We start from the raw sequence: 24,790 nt of genomic DNA, 5'->3' as shown, positions 1-24,790 counted from the left end.
CAAGTTACCTGTTGACCCTTAACCTAGGTTTAGTGGCAAAGTCATAATTTATCAAGCGAAATATAACTCCTTAAGTTGCTGATTTCAATTTGGTTGACGAATAAGACAATTTAAATTGAACGCCATTGTTTCATTTCCTGGGGCACCCAGTAGCTCGCACACCAACCATTTGGGCAGACTAATTTACGGGCATGAAATTAATTTCACAGACGAGAAACAAAAAGGTTTGCTTTGCTTACCAGCTGTTGACACTATCAGTCGTGTTGAAAAGACTCTTGCGTTTGGTTGTTGGGGTCTTTCTTTGGTTAGGTCGTTGCAAGCCACCATTGTTTGGCTCTATGGTGAAGGATCCATATCCACAGAGAAATCTACACCGATGAAGAGTTTGGAAAGTGACATTTGCTTTGTCCTCAGACAACCGGTTGGTCGACTGAAAGTACAGGACTGTTAAGTGTTATCTACAAGCTTCACAGTTAACTGCATCTCAACTGATCTCTAGTGGACAGAACTTGTAGATGTGCGCTGGGATATGGGTGTACATTCATGTCAGTTTCTGGTCTCTTTCTGAACATCCATTAGCGTTGCGAAAGGTCTTTGGTTAAAAACTTTATTAGTGTATGAAAGCCATATCCAAGACTATAGCAGGACATAACAGCACTAAATGTACAAAAACTAAACACTCATCACTTGGCAATGGTATCACATGGGCCCGGGAAATATAAAACAAGTAATTTTAACACTTAAAACGAAAAATAAATTGACAGGCTGAGGATAAACAGCTCAAAACCTAAGCTTGTCCACGGAATTTGACACCCCTAGTTTTTCCCCTCACTATACAAGTAGTGAATGCATTGTGTAACGATCGCTCTGATGTCATATCCAAGTCCATCTCAGTATCTGCTGCGGGCAATTCCTCTATCGACTCTGCTGCCTCCGCGGCCACCACGGGGCGCCCCGCGACTTGAGCCACTGTACGCTTCACGGGGGTAGCCTCTCTCGATTGGGGGTGCTGGCCCCCGCTCCTGCTTGCCCATTCGCTCACCACGGCTAGGAGGGTATGGTTCACTCCGACTGCTGGGGTAACTTTCACGACTGCCATAGCCATCCCGGGAACTGCTTCCATAGTCGTCATAACGACTGCTTCCGCCACTGCCATTGTAGGATGGTTGGGGGCCCCTTGAGGGTGGGGCGCTGCGCGAGTTACCTGCAGGGTCAATGGGTCAGGTAATTGGCAAGTTTCACTTCACACACTTTGCTGAATTGTTATGAGCCAATCTTTTCCGTGAGTATTTCTTAATGACAATCAATAGCAACTATATGTTTAAATTTCCAATATGCTAGGGATCTGAACAAAAATTTACACTGAACATTTAGATGCTTTGGCAGATTATTTATCCAAGCTTGGGGGAACATAAAATACGCAATGAAACCCCTTTCAGCATGCCATGTTTTGTTGAGTAGCTGTTTTTTTCCTTTTAGAATTCCAGTTGTTTGAGTCGCACATTGGTCACACGTTTTCAGTGAGGTCTTGATGGTTTTGTGAGGGTCGTTTTACCCCCCAAAAACAGACTTATGTGCATGATTCCTTGAGGGATTACTTTGTGACACTGTCGAACGAACAACGACTGGTCAAGAAGCTTTGTTGGGCGTTTCCATCGACTCGTGATGCATATACGATCACAAAATCCCAGGGCCACATTGAGCAGGTTGCGAGACTAGAGCAACTTGTTGCCATTACACTTAAGTGGTCAATCTTACCGTAACCATCGTAGGGCTCTCGATAAGAGGCTCCACTAGGGCGCTCCATATAGCTTTTGGGTTCCCGGCCTCCACCATAACCATCACTGGTGAAAGAAATGGTGTAACATTACTTCACATTGATGCCAACGGAAACCTACCCAATCTTTAGATTCACAAGTCAACTATACCTGTAGCCCCTTGACATTGACCCATATTCATCGCGGGAACTGGATTGGGGATAATCCCTTGGCGGATAGTCCCGGGGTGTTGGTGCGTAGTCCCTGGTATCCCTGGAACTCACATATTCCCGGCTAGAATAGCTGTCAAATGGGAAAACATGTCACATGTGTAAACAAGCAATGTGACATTTCTAAAGAAGTTTTATTCAGAATGTGTAACCAACCACAAATGGGTAGTGAGTGATTTGTTGCACGGGAACACCCACCTGTCCTTTGTGCTGTAATATTCATCTCTTGGTGATGGGTAATCATCCCTTCTGGACATTGAGTCTCTGCGGGGAGGGGGTGGGCCATAGGGGTCCCTGTCCCTAGACATGGAAGCTAAAGAAAACAAGATGCCATGTAATCATCATAAGTCTTTGTGGCACTACATGCTTAGTCAGTCCTCATAGCGATAAAGTCGAGAGGTCCTCACACTTACGTCTGCCCATCGGAGAAGGAGCATGTCTCTTGGGTGGGGGGCCTCCATTACGAATCGGAGGTCCCCTTTTCAGTGGTGGGGGACCTCTGGACGAAATCCCTTTGAAAAAGGGTTCTACAATCCCTACGTTATCATAGTAGTCTTTCGGCAGACAAGAAATGCAAATATTAATGGCAAGCTCAGAACTCACAAAACAAATCCAGTTTCATAGCCTACATACTTAATCCAATTTAGGTGGCTTTACAATAAGACTTTGCATAAATGCCCAATACCACAACCCCTGTGAGTACTTCTGTAAAGGTACCTCTGGATGGTGGACCCCTCATTGGTGCTCCTCTAGATCCTCTAGGACCTCTAGGGGGGCCGCGGCCACGCATGGGGGGTGGGCCGCGTCTGCCTGCTGACTCAAACTGAGGTTTTGTTGCTTGTTCAACCTTAATTGGCTTACCATCAAGTGACTGAGAAGTAAATAGATTAAAGTTAATATTAGAAATGTATACAATCTACATAAATTAGGGTAATTTGAGGGGAAAAAAACAAAGCACAACTGTTTACCTTCCCATTCATTTCACGCGCAGCATCCTTTGCATCAGCCGGACTCTCAAAGGTCACAAAAGCAAAACCTCTTGATTTGTTCGTTTCACGGTCTTTCATCAACAGAACTGGAAATGAAAAAGTATCTACTTAGTGCTCACACAGGAACTGAACTAGGTTACAAAATATTCATCTGAACTGATACTCAGAACTTTTTAGAGGTATTGTGCGTTTTTCGAGCCCATTGCTGATCAAAACCATTTGGTTATTAACTTACTTGCTCACACTTTACTTAACCATAAGTTTATTCACTAAAATAATCAAGACATTGCAGCTTGGTAAAATGTACTCCTGAATCTGTCCTCCTACAATAGCAAGAGTATTGGTCTTCACTGGGACATAACTATTACCATGCATGGGCAATCCATTTAGAATGATTAAGTTAACCAACGTATTTTTTTACCTTCTACTATTCTGCCATATTTGCTGAAATACTTCTCAAGGGCCTTCTCGTTAGTTTCAGTGTCCAGGCCACCAATGAAGAGCTTCCCTGGTCGGTCAGCCTCTGCCATATTTGGGTCGGTTTAAGCTATTAAGAGAATAGTCGTTATTTCATGGAGACACCAGATCGACGTTTGTGAAACAAATTAGCATGTTTGGACTAGGGCATATTTCAGAAAACAACTTGTCCTGACCTCGGTTTCAAAACATGCAGTTAGCCATCCTGGCTAGCATAATATTACATTCAGATATACGCGGTGGCTATCTGTTGGAAGTATGCCACATTTACCAACAACGGCATTGTACACTAGAAATGTACGTTTTAACAGCACAAAATGGCGTCGAAAGGGGAATGAATGACAAGCTAACTAGCATTTCCAAACATTTGTGGCTACTCCTTCCAGTTATGATAGCTTCCAAACAAGCAAGCCACGTTACAAACTAGCTAGTTAGTTTACAATAAAATAACCACGTGGGGGCCATTGTCAGTTCATGTGCATTATTAGTAAATTAACAAGAAAATAAAAAGAGGACGAAACTGTGGATTCATTCAACAAAGCTCAAAATGGCGACTGGTTGGCTAGCTGTTGGTCGATAAAACAAACGTGCGTGTATAAATGTATCGTTCAACGGATTTTTATAAAACATTAAAGTGTGTTGGCTGTTTAATATCTGCAAAACAAACAAGCCATTGTGCACAAATGTGAGCAGTGTCTAACACCTACCTTTGAAGATTTCACGACACGCTCGAAGCTTCCTACAGGAAAATACGAAACGACGAAGGTTAACGTATACTGATCACGTGGTATCACGCATCCGGAAATAGCTGCCAACCTTTTTATTTATTTGTTAAATTTATTCAAACATTTTCACAATCAAATGAGCACCTTTTACGTACAAAAAAACACTTGCTCCAATTAACAGACCGAGCAACTAGAAAAATCACGAATAAATAATACAAAATAAAGTTAAACAAAGAAGTAAACAAAACAAAGACAAAGTTTTCTAATCAAGGATGAAATTAAATTGTATTTGTCACATGCGCCGAATACAACAGATGTAGACCTTACAGTGAAATGCTTACTTAAGCCCTTACCAACAATGCTTTAATACGTTTAAGAAAAAAAATTGTTAAGTAAAAAATAGATGACTAAAAAATAGAAAATAAAAGAAACAAATAATGAAACAGCAGCAGTAAAATAACAACCGCGAGGCTATATATATACAGAGTCAATGTGCGGGAGCACCGGTTAGTTGAGGTAAGTGAGGTAATTATGTGCATGTAGGTAGAGTTAAAGTGACTATGCGTATCGTATAAACAGGGAGTAGCAGCAGCGTAAAAGAGGGGTCTGGGTAGCCCTTTGATTAGCTGCTCATGAGTTTTATGGCTTGGGGTTAGAGCTGTTAAGATGGCTTGGGGACCTCGACTTGGCACTCTGTCACCGCTTTCCGTGCGGTAGCATCAGAGTACACAAGTTATTGTAAAGACATAGGGCTTGTTTAGAATTAACTAATTTCAAAGACTTCATGTACAATGTAACCTCATTCAAAAAGACTACAAACTGAGGGGTAGATTTTAAGAAACAACATTTGTGTTTGAAATATGTTTCCATAATAATACAATTATTGTAAATAAATGCACAATTTCTACCCTACATTAGGAAACCAAATCTGGCATTGTTATAAATTAAAGTGGGTTTAATAAGATTATTATATGTAAACCATATTGAAATGCATCCCAACAGGTTTTAGTGAGTTGACATGTGAAGAAAACATGTTCTGATGTTTTTCGTGTGGCTCAGCAACGCCAGAATTGTGGGCTCGAGTCCCACAGGGGTCTACTACAGAGAAGAAGAAAAAAGTATGACATGTATGCGCTCACTACTGCAAATCACTCTGGATTAGAATGTCTGCTGAATGACGACAATGTAGAATAGCGGAGTTAAAAAAAGACAGTGGTTAAATATGTGTCTTAAGAAATCATTACATGGGTAAATGTCATTCACTGTTTTGAGATGAACAGAATTTATTTAGCTTTAGGTGATAGAGGAAAAGAAAGGTATCTGGTTCTTATTATGACTATATAAATCCTAGTGAAATCTTGTCATATATATTTCCGTTTCAAAGTTGAAGAGAATCACTCAGAAGTAAGAGTAGTTCTTAAGAATTTGCTATTGCATTTTATCTAAGAATTGACATCCATCTAATTTGTGGAATTGCCTTAACTTCACGCCACTTCGATAAAGTTCAGACCGGAAGTGATTTTCGTAGCAGGTTAGGATAGCATTTTCGATAACCCCCTAGCCCTTCAACTTCAATGTGGTAGGGACGCCCCAAGGACCCCAGATAGTAAGGATCCAGAAACAACCATGGCCTGCTGTTTTTTTATGTGCATGTCATGTTTTCCTAATCTGATGGGATATTCAGCATACTTTCTAAATTAGACAAACAAATATAGAACATTGAAAGCATGGAGAAGAATAATTTAGGTAGTTTGATACATTTCAAATTACATGATGTTACCGAGAAGACCAATGATGTATAAAATAACAGAGAAGACAAGAGCCTGGAAGAACATGCACTGAGGCCTGAGTGTCATCAGCAGGATGCAGGCATGCTACATGTGAAGAAAGTGGACTGTGTTGCTTTTACAGCAATGATGGTAAACAGCACAGCTACATGGATTAATGACTCGGGCGGTCCCACCCTCTCAGGTCCAACCCTGTACATTTTCTCTTCCCTGTAGTGGAATTAACTTTTCTAGTGATTTTTTTTATTCACCGCCGTCCAGTTGGTGACGATAATACACATTTTGCGTGTAGTTCGCCAATAAAACCAAAGAAGAAGAGTCTGAAAGACCGACCAATCAAACGTATCGCCCCTCCCTCTTCCTCACGACAATCACACAAACGACGTGTTGGACGCTAACTAGCTAGCTATCTAGACTCAACTAGCCGCCTTCGTAGTGGCTGACAAGTTGGCTAGCTAACGTTACTTCTCCTTGCAGAATTAAAAACGGAACTACACACCGGGTGAATATAAATTTGCAACAAAACCGGGACAATGAAGACGCGGATAGACATGGATTTTGTACTTGTGTTCACGTTAGTTGCCTTCAGTACTTGTTCAGGATTCTACCTTCCGGGTTTAGCCCCAGTGAGCTTTTGTGAAGAAGGCAAAGGAGGTGATGATTGTCAGGTAAATTAACACGGATGGTGGTGTTCTTTTAAATATGAATGTTTTCAGATTTAAGTTTATAAATGTTCCATTTGTACTTTTATTTCCTTCCTACTGGCTAGCCTGCTAGGTGGTTAGTTAGTTGCTAACGTTAGCTACATGCTAACTAGTCAAGTGACACCAGGAGTAAGTTATTATTGTAACTAACGTTAGCTGGGAATTCTCAACTCCACGATAAAATGGAGTTAAGTGGTGATGAGTTGGAAATACTACGGATTGCAGTAGCCCCAAAAATAACGCATTTGCACAGGACAAACATAGTTAGGTACAACAAGGTATGCATTAAAGAATTAACATTTTTACCGTCTCGATGTAAGTTAGTCGGAGGTACACTCGGCCAAAACGTATCTATTATTATTGCTGGTCACAAGCTAAACTATCAAAACGTTAGCGTAACAAGTGGGGGTACGTGCTCAGCCCCTTCTGTACTCCCTGTTCACCCATGACTGCGTGGCCACGCACGTCGCCAACTCGATCATCAAGTTTGCGGATGACACGGTGCTAGGCCTGATTACCACCACCAGAGTGGTGCAAGGACAATAACCTCTCCCTAAACATCAACCAAATGAAGGTGCTGATAGTGGACTGCAGTAGACAGCAAAGAGAGCACGCACCCATGGAGAGGGTCAAACGCCTCAAGTTCCTCAGCGTGCACATCACTTACAACCTGAAATGTTCCCTTCACACAGACAGCGTGGTGAAGGTGCAACAGCTCCTCTTCAACCTCAGAAGGCTGAAGAAATATGGCTTGGCCCTTAAGACCCTCATGAACTTCTACAGATGCACCATTGAGGGCATCCTGTCGGACTGTATCACCGCCTGGCATGGCAATTGCACCGCCCACAACTGCAGGGCTCTCCAGAGGGTGGTGCGGTCACACATCACCGGGGGCACACTGCCTGCCCTTTAGGACATCTACAGCACCCCGTGTCACAGGAAGGTCAAGAAGATCATCAAGGACCTCAGCCATCCGAGCCACGGCCTGTTCATCCTGCTACCATCTAGGAGGCGGAGACGGTACAGTTGCATCAAAGCTGGGACCGAGAGACTGAGAAACAGCTTCAATCTCCAGGCCATCAGACGGTCACCACTAGCCGGCCTCAGCCCAGTAGCCTGCCCTGAACCTCAGTCACTGTTCTAGCCGGCTAACACCCGGTACTCTACCCTGCTGCCCTATGTGCATAGTAATAACACTGGTCACTTTAATAGTTTTTACATGCCGGTTTAACCACTTTATATGTATATACTGTATTCTAGTCATGGCTCATCCTATATAACTACTGCTGTACACGCCTTTTCTATTAATATATCTTTACACAACATTTGTGTGTGTGTGTGTGTATATATATATATGTATGTATGTATGTATGTATGTATGTATGTATGTATGTATGTATGTATGTATGTATAAATAAATAAATAAATAAATAAATAAAATAAAAAATCCGGTCCCTGACGTTACGCGTTCTGACATTTTGTTGTTTTTATGGATTGTGTTTTTATTGCTAGGTATTACTGCCCCGTTGGAGCTAGAAACACAAGCATTTCACTTCACCTGCAGTAACATCTGTGTACGCGACCAATATACTTTGATTTCATTATTTGAAGTGGGCTATACGATATTTGACTATGTCCCAATTATTGTTCACTAGTTCAAGAACTAGACTTGATTTTTAGTTTGCCAAGATCATTAACTTGTTAGCTAGCAGCTTATGCCCCATGGCTGACTGCTCAGTGGCTGGCTAGCTAGCTAGAAAAACATGAGTCATGCAATGCTTTTCTTTTCATAAGGTTGACGAACAAGTCTGTTCAGATTGGTAATCTGTGCCTGGTTGTAAGTAAGTTACGCTATAGCTAACTAGCAGAGTTTGTAGCTACAATAATGATTGGAAAACATATTATAATTTCTTTAAGTAGAAATGTTAGGCCCCTGTGTGTGTAATAATACAGATTGAAATGGCTAGAAACAATACCAATACTGACAACCCAATAATTATGCATGTTTTCCCTTGTCATTGTTCTGTCGCGTGCCTATATACAAAACCCTCTCTCCTTCCTTACAGACTCTCATCCAGCTATTTGTGAATCGCTTGGACTCAGTGGAATCAGTTCTACCCTATGAATATGATGTGTAAGTAGTTGCTCTGACTGGCACGTACATCTTTACTTTATCTTACTTATGTTGGATCATTGTGCATTCATTGTCATCTCTTTTTTTTCACAGCTTTGATTTCTGCAAAGATGATAACGAGAGGAGACCGTCTGAGAACCTGGGCCAGGTGCTATTTGGCGAGAGAATTGAGACGTCGCCATACAAGGTGGAACTCAATCCTCATATATCTTCATTGGGGGGGGGGGGGTAGTAGATCACCTTTAAATATTGCAGATATATTTTGTGTTCTATTAATTGTTTGAATAATTTCTAATCCCCGCTTGATTTGAAGTCAACTAAAAGCACCTCCCGAGTGGCGCAGCGGTCTAAGGCACTGCATCGCTGTGCTTGAGGCTTCACTACATACCTGGGTTCGATCCTGAGCTGTGTCACAGCCGGCTGTGACTGGGAGACGCATGAGGCAGTGCACAATTGCCCCAGCGCCGTACGGGTTAGGGGAGGGTTTAGCCGACCGGGATTTCATTTCCCATCGCTCTCTGTCAACTCCTTGTGGAGGGCCGGGTGCCTGCAAGCTGCCTCTGTCACATTAGTGCGGTTGGCTTCTGGGTTATTTGAGCAGTGTGTCAAGAAGCAGTGCGGCTTGGCAGGGTCGTGCTTCGGAGGACGCATGGCTCTCAACCTTCGCTTCTCCCGAGTCCGTAGGGGAGTTGCAGCAATGGGGAGAAAATGTGGTTAAAATAATACTTACAGCAATACTGCTACTTGGAGCTATTTTCGCTCACATGTATGGTACGTGTAGTTAACTAATTAGGCTACACATATATTCCTAATTTCCTCTTTCTGCAATTGCTGGATTTTCACCCACAAGCAGCCAATCAACCATTTCGTTCTAATCTTATCTCCGTTGTGCCGATGTCCACAGATTAACCCATCTTTCCCAGTATTATACCATTTTGCTATTTCCTTTTGCAATACAAAGGATGTATTGCAAAATGGTATAATACTTTGACAGTGAGGTCATAGGAGGGCCTTGAACCTCCCTATTTGTAACATTCCTGCTGATAGTGCCCTAAAAATAAACAATTTACCCAAGAGGATAATGATATTTCCCATCATTGATTTGTGGTTTTTCAGATCCCCTAACAATGCAGTTTGCAGGTCCATCTGCAAACAGCGACTCTCCCTTGCAGGTTTCATTCATAGTCTGATCTACCACTGGGCTTTATTTACCCTAAAGGTCCTCTGGGCTCAGCTTTCAGGTATTGGATTGCATTGTTTTGTTGCTAAATCACTCCTGGAAAGACCGGCTATTCACGCTATCTTGTCTGTCCTGTTCTTCCTGTTATACCCAGTAGGTCTTACAGTTTTCTTTCTTCTTTTTTTTCTTCTCAATTTTCCCTCAGTTCTCATTCAAAAAAGATGTGAAATGCCAGGAATTGTGCACCAAAGTCTATGTGAAGGGCAAACCCGAGGATAAGAACATGCTGGACTTCCTCAAGAGAGGAATGCAGTTGAACTACCAGCACCATTGGTGAGCTAATCTTTCTCATGAATAGGTTGAGATAATTGTACGTAATTTTACAGAAACCGTTCCACTTACCCCCCCCCAAGCATAGTAGGGCCTCTTAGCATGACACTAATCCTATACAACGGGTTAACACTGTTGTTTTTGCGCAGCTTTTGGTTAGACAGAGATGGATGAACAGGAGACAGATTTGTTTCAACTAAAAAAATCACAAAGTGATTTTCCCCCAGTGTATTTAGAGTATTTTAATTGGATTTAACAAAATGTGTGTGTTTTCAGGATTGTTGACAACATGCCAGTCACCTGGTGCTATGATGTGGAAGACGGTCAGAAATACTGCAATCCTGGATTCCCCATTGGCTGCCTCGTCACTATCGATGGCCGGGCTAAAGATGCCTGTGTCATCAATGTGAGCCATACTGTTACGTTGTCTCACATACAGGATCGTTGCCCAATATCTATCTGACAACGCCAGAGATTTGAAGCTATGGCAATTGTAGTTCAAGCCAGGCTGTGTTGTGTTTATAGTAATATAATAACACCATCATACGTTTGGACCTTGACTGAGACATGCTGTTTTTTTTGAATAGCTCTAATGATAACCTGTTTTGTACGTGGTTGTGTTTAGTATAACTATGCACTATGGAATCTGGGGGATAATTGACTGGCATCTTTATCGCTTTCAGTCGGAGTTCAACAAGAAGAATACGTTTTACGTCTTCAACCACGTGGCCATCAAAATCACCTACCACAATGGGGAGGGGGAGGGGTGGAGAGGAGCTCGTCTGGTGGCTGCCACACTGGAGCCCAAGAGGTAAGAACTTCAGAAAGACTCAGACAGAGGAAATCAGGTGTGTGTGTGTAAGCAGATGTATTCATTTGTCAATAGCAGCTCTTGAACATATTGTCTCCGACGCTTCCGTAGGTGTCTATGAATGTGCACTGCCTATCCTCATTGAAAAACTGTTTGCCACACGTTTGTTCTATTTGATCGTTGATCAGTGTCATTTCCACATTTCACAAGAGGAGGCCGAAACACCAACTTGTATTTAAAAAAATATATTTTTAATTTCTCTGCTATATCTGGCAGACGTAAATACGCCATGCATCATTAGGTAAATTAATTGGCAGTTCTATTGTTATGGCGTGATTTCCAAATGTCCAAACCTAATTATACAATCCATTAAACCATATTTATGAATGTTTGATTGAATTAACAGTTTTAGCGATCGCCTGTAAACACAAGCAGTTTCACATGAAGCACTGAAAGCACCCTCCTTTTCTAATACTTTTTAAAGTTTTTTGTGTTATAGCTGGTTATAAATACAACGCATTAGGTTACAACAGTGCCGGACCCAAATCATTGGAATGCCCCCACCCCACAGCCCAGTTAGAAATTTATACCAGTCCGAATGGTGGTCCCACCAGTGTGAAGAGAGGGGAAAAAAAGGGTCAGGGCCAGGGGGCTGGACTCTTAAATATATGGTATTCATGATTCGGCTATGCATACTGTAGGCCTGTCGTATGGACTGGAATTATGTGCCTCTTTCAAACCATGAAGCTGGGAGAGAACACACAACAATGATGGTTCCTTGATTTGCGTAGGACATGGATTTTAATAGGCTAAGTATAGTAACCGTACTAAAATAGATGAATGCTGCTGTCAACTGAGCCACAAAATTCACATGCAAATATTGGCCTCTAAAAAGGAAACCGCTATCATGTGCAGTGCGCATTAGAATGACGTTTTCCGCTTGGCCTACTTGCATTATGGAACATTTGCGCGTATTGCCATGTGTGCATTGCTGCGCTTAGCCTATAATGGGAAGAAAAAAATAATGTATCAACATTTTAACAAGCACAATGTTTTGATCTGTTCCATCAGTCTTGTCGTTTTTAAACGTTTGGGATTTGCAGTGGTTGTATGAACTTTGGATCTATCATCCCAGAACTGTCCTAGAGTCTGTTTTTGACATTAAAAAAATTGTGAAGCCCTTATTTTCGAGCCCTGGCTAAGCATACTTGTCATAAAAGCAACTGCGATGTTGCATATCTCAGAACAACAGAACACTTTTATATAGGCCTAAGGAAAACATTTTACAGATGTTGTAAGCCTATTCAAATTATTTAAAATAAAATATGCAGTATAACAACTTGGATATGGCACCAATCTGTCAAGTATGCCAGGTTATAACAGTAGGCTATAACCACTTGATCAATCGATTTAAATTGGTATTTCAGGAAAATGGACTGGTGCCCACAAAGGTAGGACATCTAGGCCATTTAAATATCAACCTTGAACAAGATGATGTATTTTAATGGAATTGATAGACCGTGTGCAACAATTTTTTTTAAAGCGACGATATTCGAATGATAGGCCGTTTTTAAAACGCTGAAGCTGCAATAAAAAAAACTATATATTATTTAGTCTACATTATAAAAAAATAGGTGACCCCCGGAACTACCTGCTGTAGAACTACCATAATATGCAGTGACCGATGGAGATTAATATACATTTATCATTCAGATATATTAGGCCTATTACTGTAACATATAAAGGCTATGCTACAGAAAATGTACCTGTCACTGAGCTGATAAGATGATTTCATGCTTTATGAACTACGCTCCATCCATACTGAGATGTGCTGTTTTTCCCCCACGTGGGATTAAGGATATGCTTTGGGAACACCCGTGCGCTCTGGTGATTTGGTTCGTGATTTTCTAGTGTCAACGTAGGGCAAACTGACGAGAATATCAGATTCTTCAGGAGAATTCCAACCTACGGCCTCAAACACACACCCGACATGCTCTGAATTTAATTCAAATATAAGCGACTGCACTTAACTCTTCCGCTTGCCCAGGTATAAGTGGATTTTTATGTTTGTTTGACAGTATCAAAAATGTTGATGCTGAAAAACCGACATGTGAAGGCCTTCCTATGGAGGTTCCTGCAGAGTTTGACAGTGACTTGAAGATCACATACACCTACTCTGTCACCTTCGAGGTATGTTAGACCAATAGAACGATTAACCACAAATGATTTGTTTTGCACATATAAGTACACCATTTTTGAATTTGTGTGGTCCTCAGCATAGTTCATAGAAGCATTGAAGTATTCTCTTTTGCGAATAATACTTTCTTCATTCACAGGAAAACAATGACATCAAGTGGGCCTCCAGATGGGATTACATTTTGGTCTCAATGCCTCACACCAACATCCAGTGGTTCAGGTCCGTTAGGTCTCAAGACAGCCCTCATAAGACTTTTTATTATCATGTTTAATTGGGCAAGTCAGTTAAGAACACATTTTTATTTTACAATGACGGCCAAATCTTACAGTAGAGAAAATGTCTAACAGGCCTTCTCTGAGAAAGCCCTTATATCCTAATAGGCAGACCCATGTTCTGTAAACACCAGCCCGAGAAGCTTGTAGGAAGTCAAAACAAAAGGTAGTGCTGCTACAAAGTCAGTGTTTCACAAAATACAATAATAATCAGTAAGTCCTCTGTCCTTGTACCTCCAGTCTGACGTCAGTCACTATCAATAGATATCGGTTTAATCCATAACATACAGCATCAAGTTTAGTGACCATCAACCCACATCTTAAATGTCACAAACAGAACACTGGAACTCATGTGTCTAACAGAAACTCCAAATATGCTAAACATTGTGTTGATCGCTCTAAATGTGATAGGAACTTTAGTCATGTTAAATATTCCCATTCCAGTGCTGTTATGCAGTAGATTAGAATATGGTGCTCCTCCGCTGCTGTTAGTCATGTTTATGGTGTATGTCTTATGTTCTTTCCAGCATCATGAACTCTCTGGTCATCGTGCTCTTCCTGTCTGGCATGGTGGCTATGATAATGCTGAGGACCCTGCACAAGGACATCGCCAGGTATAACCAGGTGGACCAGGTAAACCAGATTATTCTATTGTACGCAAATGAATCCATCGAGAGTGAATGGGTGAGACGGACATAGCAGAGGATTTGTCTGCCAAACGTTCATGTGTGTTCTGTTTCTTACCGACCCACAAGAATGAAACCCTTGTAACATTTCACATTCACAGGGAGACTTGATAAAGGTTCCATCAACACAAGGAAAATCCATATCCTATGTAAGCTTATCGAAAGCCATTTGAGCACAAACTGGGGATTGGTGGTGTGATTTCTGGGAGCCGTCTCTTGAGGCGTCATAAAACTTAAATATTTTAAAATATGGTGTAGTGCAGGCTATCATTTTACAGCTGCCAAGTCATTTGAGTAAAAAAAAAAAAAAGATTCCATCAATGTTTGTCTGCTTTTCGGCTAAGCTGAGAGTTCATGTCTACACCATATTTTACAGCCATTGGCTAATGTGGTAACGTCATGTGTCTTAATGTTTTTTTTTTTTGCTGCACTGGCATGTGTTAGACAAGCTGGAAGATAGGCTAATGACTCACTCTTGGTGATTTGGCTGATCTGTAACAAAGCAATTTAAATGTGCATAACTTTGACCGTTCTCTTGGTTCTGATTGGTTGTGATTCACTCTAACCCAATAGGAGGATGCCCAGGAGGAGTCTGGGTGGAAGCAGGTGCACGGGGATGTGTTCCGGCCTCCCAGGAAGGGCATGCTTCTTTCTGTGTTCCTCGGCCAGGGAACCCAGATCTTCATCATGACCTTCATCACCCTCTGTAAGTAACTCTTCCTCAGATACTTTAATAAGCAATGTAAACTCGCAATGCATTACAGCGTCTTCAGAATAGTTTTTATTTCGTGTACTAGTTATTACCGTCTCTTATTTTACTTGAGTAATAGTGGTAGTACAACTGTAGTATGGGTATTCTGTGTAGTGATGTAGGTTTGCCTCCTCTAGTCCTGGCCTGCCTGGGGTTCCTGTCTCCAGCTAACCGAGGGGCTCTGATGACCTGTTCTGTGGTGCTGTGGGTTCTGCTCGGGACCCCTGCAGGATACGTGTCCGCCCGCCTCTACAAGAGTAAGCCTCGTTTACAGACACACACACACATCAGCGTACCACACGTGAATGAACAAAATGAGATTAGAGTTTTAGAAAGGTACGATATAAATGGAGAGCCAGATCGTTGTCACTTCAGGACCATGACATTCCATCCAACCATTCAGTTAGATATGTATTTGTGTTCTGCCTGAACAGTCTCTCTAATCTGTATGCCCTGTTTACAGCTTATAATTTGAACCCTTATTTTCCTGTGTGTCCTCAGCTTTCGGTGGTGAGAAATGGAAGACCAATGTCCTGTTGACAGCACTGTTGTGTCCAGGGTAGGTCGGCTGTTCTCATTTAAAAAAAAAAAAGTCATTTAACTAGGCAAGTCATTTAAGAACAAATTCTTATTTACAATGACGCCTCATACTGTAGCATCCAAAGCCGCATTCATTTGACACACTCTCCTCCTTAACAGGGAGATGTGTACAGAGGCTTCACATCTCTCCTTTCTTTCTTTCTCTCGCTCCCCCTCCAGGATTGTATTTGCAGACTTCTTCCTGATGAACTTGATCCTGTGGGTGGAGGGATCGTCGGCTGCCATCCCCTTCGGCACGCTAGTAGCGATCTTAGCTCTGTGGTTTGGCATCTCCGTGCCCCTCACCTTCGTCGGCGCCTACTTCGGCTTCAAGAAACCTGTGAGTCCAAAATCAGAGCCCCCCCCCTCTGTCCATGTAATCTCAATTACAAAACGGATCCTAGACCAGCAGTCCTACTTTAAGATGGATTATTACTACGGACCCTGATATTTTGTCCACGTTAATACCCAGACTTTTATTTTTTTGTTATATTGCGTACAACTTTCCATGTCTTGGTGAGTTATCACCCCTCTGTCTTGCTCCATTTTACAGGCCATTGAGCAGCCAGTGAGAACCAACCAGATCCCCAGACAGATCCCAGAACAGTCCTTCTTCACCAAGCCTGTCCCCGGCATCGTCATGGGGGGCATCCTGCCCTTCGGCTGCATCTTCATCCAGCTCTTCTTCATCCTCAACAGCATCTGGTAGGGGGGGGGGGGGGGGGGGGGGGAACAGTAATACAATTGTGTGTCTGTCATCTGTCCGACCATCTGTCGGTGTCTTATCTTTCTGGTTGATGATTGATGTAATAAAGTTAACATGTATATTTTTTTATCTTCTGTTCCAGGTCTCACCAGATGTACTACATGTTTGGTTTCCTCTTCCTGGTCTTCATCATCCTCCTCATCACCTGCTCTGAGGCCACCATCCTGCTGTGCTACTTCCACTTGTGTGCAGAGGTGAGAGGAAACTACTGTTCACGGGTCTTTCTCTCAGTGTAATGGCCTACTGAAACGTTTAGGTGTAAAGTTACTCAAATGTGGATTGTGGTGTACTACGAAGGAACATTACAAACATTTTCCAGGGTAGAGTTTCCTGGGACTTCCCAGTGGGCGAAATGGGTGGAAATGACATCACAATGACTTAATTTCGACTGCTGGCTTACTACTTACGTAATGATAATGTATTCGACTGTTTACAGTCAGACTGTCACTGTCTGTAGCCTAACCTAAGCCCTGTTTCCTGTAGGACTACCACTGGTGGTGGCGCTCCTTCCTGACCAGCGGCTTCACGGCCGTCTACCTGTTTGTCTACGCCGTCCACTACTTCTTCTCCAAGCTGCAGATCGTAGGAGCCGCCAGCACCATCCTCTACTTTGGCTACACCTCCATCATGGTGCTCATCTTCTTCCTCTTCACAGGTGAGTGGACTGGGAACACTGCGTAAGCCAGGTTTTGATCGTGATACTAAAACAGGTTGGCGTCACCTCAATATAACATTTACCTTGTGTAATTTGCAAAGACCCGTCCTATTGTTTGTCCACGGATTATGGTTAAGAGGCATTAACTTGCCCATCCTTCAACACCAAGTGCTTAGGTGTCAGAGTGCTGCTGCTTGGAGTTTTATGAATGACAGTCCTCTGTAGTAGCTATCTGTGTGTTCACAGAATTCAATAGTAATCGGCGTGTTCTCTGTCCTGGTACCTCCAGTCTGGCATCATTCACTATCAACAGATGAGAACAGTCCATCCAACAGTCAGCTCCAAGTTTAGTGACCATCAACCTGCATCTTGAGGGGTCACAAACAGAACACTGAAAAACACGTGTATAACAGAAAGGGTAAAATTTATAAACATGCTAAATGTGTTAATTACTCTAAACTGAATATGAACTTTATTGATCTTACGTTTCTGCATGAGGAATGGGAATTGGTTAGTTTCAGAAGAATCCCTGTAGGTTAACGTCAGAGGGACAGCTCGGCCCATTCCTGTACACATTTACTAGGATGCGGGAACTCGTATCCTGTTCCATTAACGGCATAAACCTAGGAAGGCACTAGTGTTGAGCCACTTTTGTTCGCTCAACACGCCCCCCCCCCCTCCCCCGTGACAGGTGTCACACTTCTGGTTTTACTGGCAGTACAGCTCAGTGGAGGCTCCTCAGAGGAAGAAGGAGGGAACATCCTCAGTGAATTTCAGAAACATTTTAAAATATGAGACATTAAAGTTATCCTTTTTAGAGAACTATACTAAACTTTCAGCATGAACTGACATGTTGTCCACCCAATCAAAGGATCAGAGAATGAATCTAGTACTGAAAGCATAAGCTACAGCTAGCATGTGGTGATTTAGTTGACAGTTTTTAACATTCATTTCTTAAATGGAGGAGCTAGCTATATATTTTTTTTCTTCAGTTACTTAGCTAATGAATGCAGCTTGTTTAGCCTACTCAAAGAGGGATGCTATCTATGTTAGCTAGCTGGCTATGGCTATCAAACACTGGAACTCTTCCAAGTCATGGTAAGCTTTTGGTTTTATTAATTTATTGCCACTGGGGCCCCTTGGTGTAACTGCTCTAGTAGTTATGTTGACTATGACATTGGCTAATATGGTGAAAACAATGTAGGCTGTGTGTAGAGGCTAGCAGTTATGATATGAAGGTTTGGCTTTGAAGTTGTTTTTTGCCTGGTCAGACAGCTGATGTGTTGTGTCCACCATTGTTCCTGTGCCCAAGAAAGCATAGGTAACATAACTAAATTTAGCATTCACTTCTGTCATCATGAAGTGCTTTGAGAGACTAGTCAAGGCTAATATCAACTCTACCTTACCTGACACCCTAGACCCACTTCAATTTGCTTACCACCACCCAATAGATCCACAGACGATGCAATCGCCATCGCACTGCACTCCGCCCTATCCCATCTGGACAAGAGGAATACCTATGTAAGAATGCTGTTCATTGACTATAGCTCAGCATTCAACACGGTAGTACCCTCCAAGCTCATCATTAAGCTCGGGGCCCAGGGTCTGAACCTCGCCCTGTGCAACTGGGTCCTGGACTTTCTGACGGGCCATCCCCAAGTGGTGAAGGTAGGAAACAACACCGCCGCTTCGCTGATCCTCAACACGGGGGCCCCACAAGGGTGCATGCTCAGCCCCCTCCTGTACTCCCTTTTCACCCCTGACAGAGTGGCCACGCACGCATCCAACTCAATCATCAAGTTTGCAGACGACTCAACAGTAGTAGGCCTGATTACCAATAATGACGAGACAGCCTCCAGGGAGGAGGTGAGGGCCATGGGAGAGTGGTGGCAGGAAAATAACCTCTCGCTCAACGTCAACAGAACAAAGGAGCTGATCATGGATTTCAGAAAACAGCAGAGGGAGCACCCCCTATCCACATCAACGGGACCGCAGTGGAGAAGGTGGAAAGCTTCAAGTTCCTCGACGTACACATCACTGACGATCTGAAATGGTCCACCCACACAGACAGTGCAACAGCATTTCTTCAACCTCAAGAGGCTGAAGAAATTTGGCTTGGCCCCTTAAACCCTCAAACTTTTACAGATGCACAATTGAGAGCATCCTGTCGGGCTGTATCACCACCTGGTATGGCAACTGCACCGCCCGCAACCGCAGGGCTCTCCAGAGGGTGGTGCGGTCTGCCCAACGCATCACCGGGGGCAAACTACCTGCTCTCCAGGACACCTACAGCACCCAATGTCACAGGAAGGCCAAAAAGATCATCAAGGACATCAACCACCCGAGCCACGGCCTGTTCACCCCGCTATCGTCCAGAAGGCGAGGTCAGTACAGGTGCATCAAAGCTGGGACTGAAGCTGTTTTTCAGCCTCTATCTCAAGGCCTTCAGACTGTTAAATAGCCATCGCTAGTCAGCTTCCACCCGGTTTACGTAACCCTGCACCTCAGAGGCTGCTGCCCTATATACGTAGACTTGGAATCACTGGCCACTTTAGTAATGTAATATATATTTCTTAATTCCATTATTTTACTTTTAGATGTGTGTATTGTTGTGAACTGTTAAATACTACTGCACTGTTGGCGCTAGGAACACAAGCATTTCGCTACACCCGCAATAACATCTGCTGAATATGTGTATGTGATCAATACGATTTGATTTGTGCACTGAAGTCCACAAATGATGGGAAAAGGTGACAGGAGGAGAGCGCGTAGATGTGGGAAGGAATTATACCACGATCAAAGGGATCATGCTGTTTGTATGTGGCTGCTATGAAAGTGAACTGTGATCAGGGGTGTATTAAATACGCCGATTCTGTTAAACATTTATTAAATGGAAGCAAACTGAATGAGACGGGGATAATCATACCTGAATTTGTGCAATAGAAACTCTCTTGTTTGCAACTGTTAGACAAATTATTACACCAGAGATCAGCTAGATGCAGGCAATAATGTGCAAGGCGGTATTGTCACTGTAACCTTGATTACTAAACATTTTTTTCTATCGACCTGTGCACCGACGTTGTAAACTTTCATTCATAGGCTAGGTTGTAACAACCTCATGATGGGTATAGGGAAAATTAGAGTATCATGTAGTAGCCTAAGTCTATCAATGCTACATTGAACTGGGTGAATGGAATATGAATGATAGTCATCCAATATGCTGTAATAGAAATGAGGCCGTGGTACAGCTACACTGTGTTAAATGTAAACTTTTTAGACTTTTACTGCAGATGGCAACGTCTTAAAGATGTCTTTGTTGATGCTGGAGTGGATCCTTCAAACACACAAAATAAAGGCAATTTTTTATGCTTGATCATAATGTTAAAGGAATAGTGTGCAGTTAGCTTGTAGTATAAATGTGGTCATTTATACTGCAGAGAAACAGACCAGTGTTATGAATCGGTTATATTTAGTGACTTTGCCTCTTCCTGGTTCCTGTGCCAAGTCTGGCACTGAGCAGCTCATTCATATGCTGAGAGAAGGGAGGTGACATGACAAGGCTGCCCTCTGTCAGGTCTAGAAAGGCCAGACTGACTGTTCTACACAGTAAACCCCTCTCACTCAACTGTATGGGGGGAAAAAACTGGTCAGAGGAGCTGTGGCGTAACAGCACTCAGCCTTGCTCTCTGGCCACCTCTCCATGTTCCTGCTCATGCATTATACAGTGCATTCGGAAAGTATTCAGTTCCCTTGACTTTTTCCCCCTCATCACACTACCCCATAATGACAAAGCAAAAACAGGTTTTTAGAAATGTTTGCAAATGTATTAAAAATAAAAGAACAAATCCAATTTATTTAAGTATTCAGACCCTACTCTGAATTACCTTAGGCAGCGATTACAGCCTCGTCGTCTTGGGTTTGAAGCTTGGCACATCTGTATTTGGGGAGTTTCTCCCATTCTTCTCTGCAGATCCTCTCAAGCTCTGTCAGGTTGGATGGGGAGCGTCGCTGCACAGCTATTTTCAGGTCTCTCCAGAGATGTTCGATCAGGTTCAAGTGACTTGTCCCGAAGCCACTCCTGCGTTGTCTTGGCTGTATGCTTAGGGTCGTTGGAATGTGAACCTTTGCCCCAGTCTGAGGTCCTGAGCGCTCTGGAGCAGGTTTTCGTCAACGATCTCTCAGTACTTTAATCCGTTCATTTTTCCCTCAATCCTGACTAGTCTCCCAGTCCATGCCGCTGAAAAACATCCCCACAGCATGATGCTGCCACCACCATGCTTCACCGTAGGGATGGTGCCAGGTTTCCTCCAGATGTGACGCTTGGCATTCAGGCCATAGAGTTCAATCTTGGTTTCATCAGACCAGAGAATCTTGTTTCTCATGGTCTGAGAGTCCTTTAGGTGCCTTTTTGGCAAACTCCAATCGGGCTGTCATGTGGCTTTTTAATGAGGAGTGGCTTCTGTCTGGCCACTCTACCATAAAGGCCTGATTTGGTGGAGTGCTGCAGAGATGGTTGTCCATCTGGAATGTCTCTGAATGTCCTTGAGTTGCCCAGACTTGAACCCGATCTAACATCTCTGGAGAGACCTGAAAATTGCTGTGCAGCGACACTCCCCATCCAATTTTTGTAAATGTGATAATATATATATTTTTTTATATATAGATTTGTAATATTTTCTAAAAACCCTGTTTTTGCTTTGTTATTATGGGGTATTTTGTGTAGATTGGGGTGGGGGGGGGGGAGAAACAATTTAATCAATTTAAGAATAAGGCTGTAACAAAATGTGGAAAAATTAAAGGGGTCTGAATACTTTCCGAACGCACTGTATGTGTACGTACAGTGTTCATAAGACCTGATTCAATACATGTTAGCCAAGATCAACAGGCCCTCCCCTGGTCTCCTCAGTGAGACATTTGACTAGACTTTAGCTATTATCAGCACTGTTAAAATGGAGCACACGTCTCTTTTTTTTTTTAGGTCATCAGCAAACAAGTAACAGACGTATTAAGAACTGCTGCTTGTAGTACTTGGTCTGTGGTTAACCATCCTAAAAGTATTCGTTGTAGAGATGGCGACTTTCGTCTCCTAGAAAACCAATGTGAGGCAGCGCCCAATTTACCAGTTGCCATGGATTCTATTAGATGCACCAGCATCCCTGACTACGGCTGTTATGGCAACTTCCCCGCACTGGCACTCAAAATATATAGCTGTGTACCATGAGGAGGGCAATGTGGGCGTTTACTTCGTATCCAAACACAACAATGCTGTGATGAACAGAGCTGTCTCCCTCTGTCCTTTACTGTGGTGTGGAACAGTTAGAAATGGACAAAGGGTTGACATGGTAACGGCGCTCTTTGGCGCCTTCTGGCCTTGTCTTACACACCCACACACACAATACGTGACATAGGACACCATGTAAGGAAAGCCGATACAAAACTACTACTGAAGCCATTCGTTTTTTTTTTTTTTCCATAGTTGGCCTGTGGTTTTATGATGACATCCTCATAGGAACTTGACATTTTAAGGCCAAATGAGTAGCCTGTATTGCTGGAGCAGTGTCAGACCCTATCTTAAGACTGGGATAATCAGTATTGGAAAGGGCTGGCAGAAGATCATCGCTACCGAAAATAAATCCAATAAAAAGATCTTCATTCTCCCGGTCGCTCAGGCTCTTCATCTGAATAATCCTAATCTGCCCTATTTCTAATTGCCTTTTTAAGAAAAGACGTTTCTTATTTCTTTCCTTTTCACTTCCTCTAAACTTTGATCAAAACTAAAGTCGGGAGTTTCTTGTACGTCCCCCATTGAGCCGTCAGATACAGGCTTTGAATTTGACGAATTCTTCATCTCCTGGGATTTTGCCCAATTAACATTTTATCTACTGAGTTCTCTCCAGAGAGGAGCTCAAACAAACGGAGCTATCTCTTGATTTCTTTCTGCCAAACGGAATGCCGGTTGGTGTCTACTGCCTTGGCAGACTTGTGGCTTCATCTTCTTTTTTTCCAGCCACCTCTTTCAATCGGAATTGATCAGCCTTTTAAAAGGAGGATAATTTGGTGGCGCTGAGTGGGCTAGCGAGCCGGGCGGCTATAAGATGTGACACCAGGGTTATTTTGGGAGCGTATGCTCCTGAAGTGCCACGCCCTGAGCTCTTTCATTAGTTTTGTGTTTTTATTCATTCGTTTCTGGTCCCCTCCTCCCCGCGCTGCACGGGGCCCGCGTCTCACTGCTAAAATCATCCCTGTGTAGATGAAACCGCATCCCGTTCTAAAGCCACACGCACCTTACCTCTCTGCCTTACCCAGGTGTTTTCAATAAGCTGATGTGGGTTCTTGCAAGATTACAAATTCACAATGTTTTTCAAGTTCAGTGTCCTAACGTGACCCTTTTCTTGCGAGGGCAGCTGTGCAAATATGTAGTAGGTATGAGATGTGTACAATGCGTCGGACATGGGTAATGTGCAATGTATGTATTATGTTGCGTGTAATATACACTGTGTAATTTGTATACAGCAGTACTGTGTATCTAAAGACAATTTTCCCCTGTGGAAATTCATCCCTGTCCTATCCTTTCTTCTCAGGTACCATTGGCTTCTTTGCCTGCTTCTGGTTTGTAAATAAAATCTACAGTGTGGTCAAGGTGGACTAAAGGAAGGAGGCCCGGACTCCCGGCTCTCCCAGTGCAACGCTTTTACAGTGGACCGTTATGAGGAAAGGAAGCCCCTTTGAATACACTCTGACTTGAAACCATCACATATCTCAGAAAAGACCTGAAGAGGACCTTCCTTTGTTTAAGCTCGGGAAACTTGATATGTTGCCGTCATTGTTTTTGCTTTTACCGTCTGCCTAAGATTAAGTGACGTTTGATTTGACTTGCACCGTGATCCTCCAGGTTAGTTCCAAATATCTAATTGAACGGGCGACTACATAGTGGGTGGTGAAGGATGAGCCGAAATGCTTTTATTTTCCGTTTCTAATGTAAATCAAATGCGTACTTCATTTTGCTTTTATATTCTCAGAACCCCAAACGTCTATTTACGTGTTTGTTTTTCACCTACTCTGCTGTAATGAGAATATATAAATGTTGATACTTTAAAAATGTGACCTATATGGAACAGTCCTTTTTAAAAAGAAAAGTTGTTGAATGTTTGTTGGTTTTATATCTGTTTGGACAGGTGAAGATGGGGGCTATAGAATCCTAACCATTAATGGCCTGTATTATATTTACTGTATAAATGACCATGCCATGTTAGAATCTGTTCTCTTATTTTTATGGCTATATTTTGGTTTATATGAAAATAAGAGTAAATAGCAACCGTGGTAATGAAGCACGTGGTAGATTCATTTGCTATAACAGTAAGCCCAAGCTTATGACTCATCGACATTATATATATATATTTTTTGGTTTGTAATGTCTCACACGGCACAGGAGAAAGCAAGTTGGTAGTTGACGCAAATGCATTGCAGTATTACAGTAACTTACTGTAACTAATATGTCTAAAACTACTGCCGCTTTTTCTTTTTAGCAGTGTGGAGTCATCACCTAAGGTGATAATGTTTTTACAAATAATAAATACATTTGATTCATTGGAAAGAGCTACTGCATTTTCACTTTCTCTATACTCTCAGATGGAACTTGGTGACTTCATTTCTAACATTTTCCCACCTTTTTAAAGAGGCAACCTGGGATTGGTGCATACATTTTTTTTTTTTTGACTTGAATGATATACAGCTATTGATTCTGGAAGAATATAACACTT

The 24,790-nt window shown here is 42.6% G+C and overlaps 2 protein-coding genes across 8 annotated transcripts; one reads left to right on the top strand and one right to left on the bottom strand.

Moving 5' to 3' along the window:
* Positions 1-593: 593 nt before the first annotated feature.
* Positions 594-6,996, bottom strand: LOC115172919 (RNA-binding motif protein, X chromosome). Of its 6 annotated transcripts, none has more exons than XM_029730801.1 (9): positions 6,976-6,996; positions 3,398-3,523; positions 2,956-3,062; positions 2,705-2,858; positions 2,395-2,541; positions 2,186-2,300; positions 1,929-2,060; positions 1,759-1,844; positions 594-1,204 (listed from the first exon to the last, which is right to left on the bottom strand). In XM_029730801.1, exons 2-9 carry the CDS (start codon positions 3,504-3,506, stop codon positions 891-893), a joined length of 1,164 nt encoding a protein of 387 aa, XP_029586661.1. In that variant the 5' UTR covers positions 3,507-3,523; positions 6,976-6,996; the 3' UTR covers positions 594-890. The 6 variants fall into 6 exon arrangements, with proteins under 6 accessions (XP_029586661.1, XP_029586653.1, XP_029586676.1 ...); XM_029730793.1 differs by lacking the exon at positions 6,976-6,996 and adding an exon at positions 4,161-4,261; XM_029730816.1 differs by lacking the exon at positions 6,976-6,996 and adding an exon at positions 4,161-4,261 and having other exon boundaries at positions 2,401-2,541.
* On the top strand, positions 6,315-24,626 carry LOC115172903 (transmembrane 9 superfamily member 2). Of its 2 annotated transcripts, XM_029730755.1 has the most exons (18): positions 6,315-6,633; positions 8,736-8,803; positions 8,897-8,990; positions 10,189-10,316; positions 10,590-10,719; positions 10,997-11,124; positions 13,203-13,314; positions 13,461-13,540; positions 14,121-14,226; positions 14,381-14,428; positions 14,853-14,985; positions 15,168-15,287; positions 15,532-15,589; positions 15,790-15,949; positions 16,163-16,314; positions 16,458-16,569; positions 16,859-17,030; positions 23,612-24,626. In XM_029730755.1, exons 1-18 carry the CDS (start codon positions 6,499-6,501, stop codon positions 23,677-23,679), a joined length of 2,004 nt encoding a protein of 667 aa, XP_029586615.1. In that variant the 5' UTR covers positions 6,315-6,498; the 3' UTR covers positions 23,680-24,626. The 2 variants fall into 2 exon arrangements, with proteins under 2 accessions (XP_029586615.1, XP_029586624.1); XM_029730764.1 differs by lacking the exon at positions 14,381-14,428.
* Positions 24,627-24,790: the final 164 nt, after the last annotated feature.

This window comes from Salmo trutta, chromosome 3 (genome assembly GCF_901001165.1).
Source record: "Salmo trutta chromosome 3, fSalTru1.1, whole genome shotgun sequence".
Taxonomy (NCBI): Eukaryota; Metazoa; Chordata; class Actinopteri; order Salmoniformes; family Salmonidae; genus Salmo; species Salmo trutta.
The sequence above is the reverse complement of the archived record's forward strand: the minus strand, read 5'-3'. Positions and strand labels throughout refer to the sequence as shown.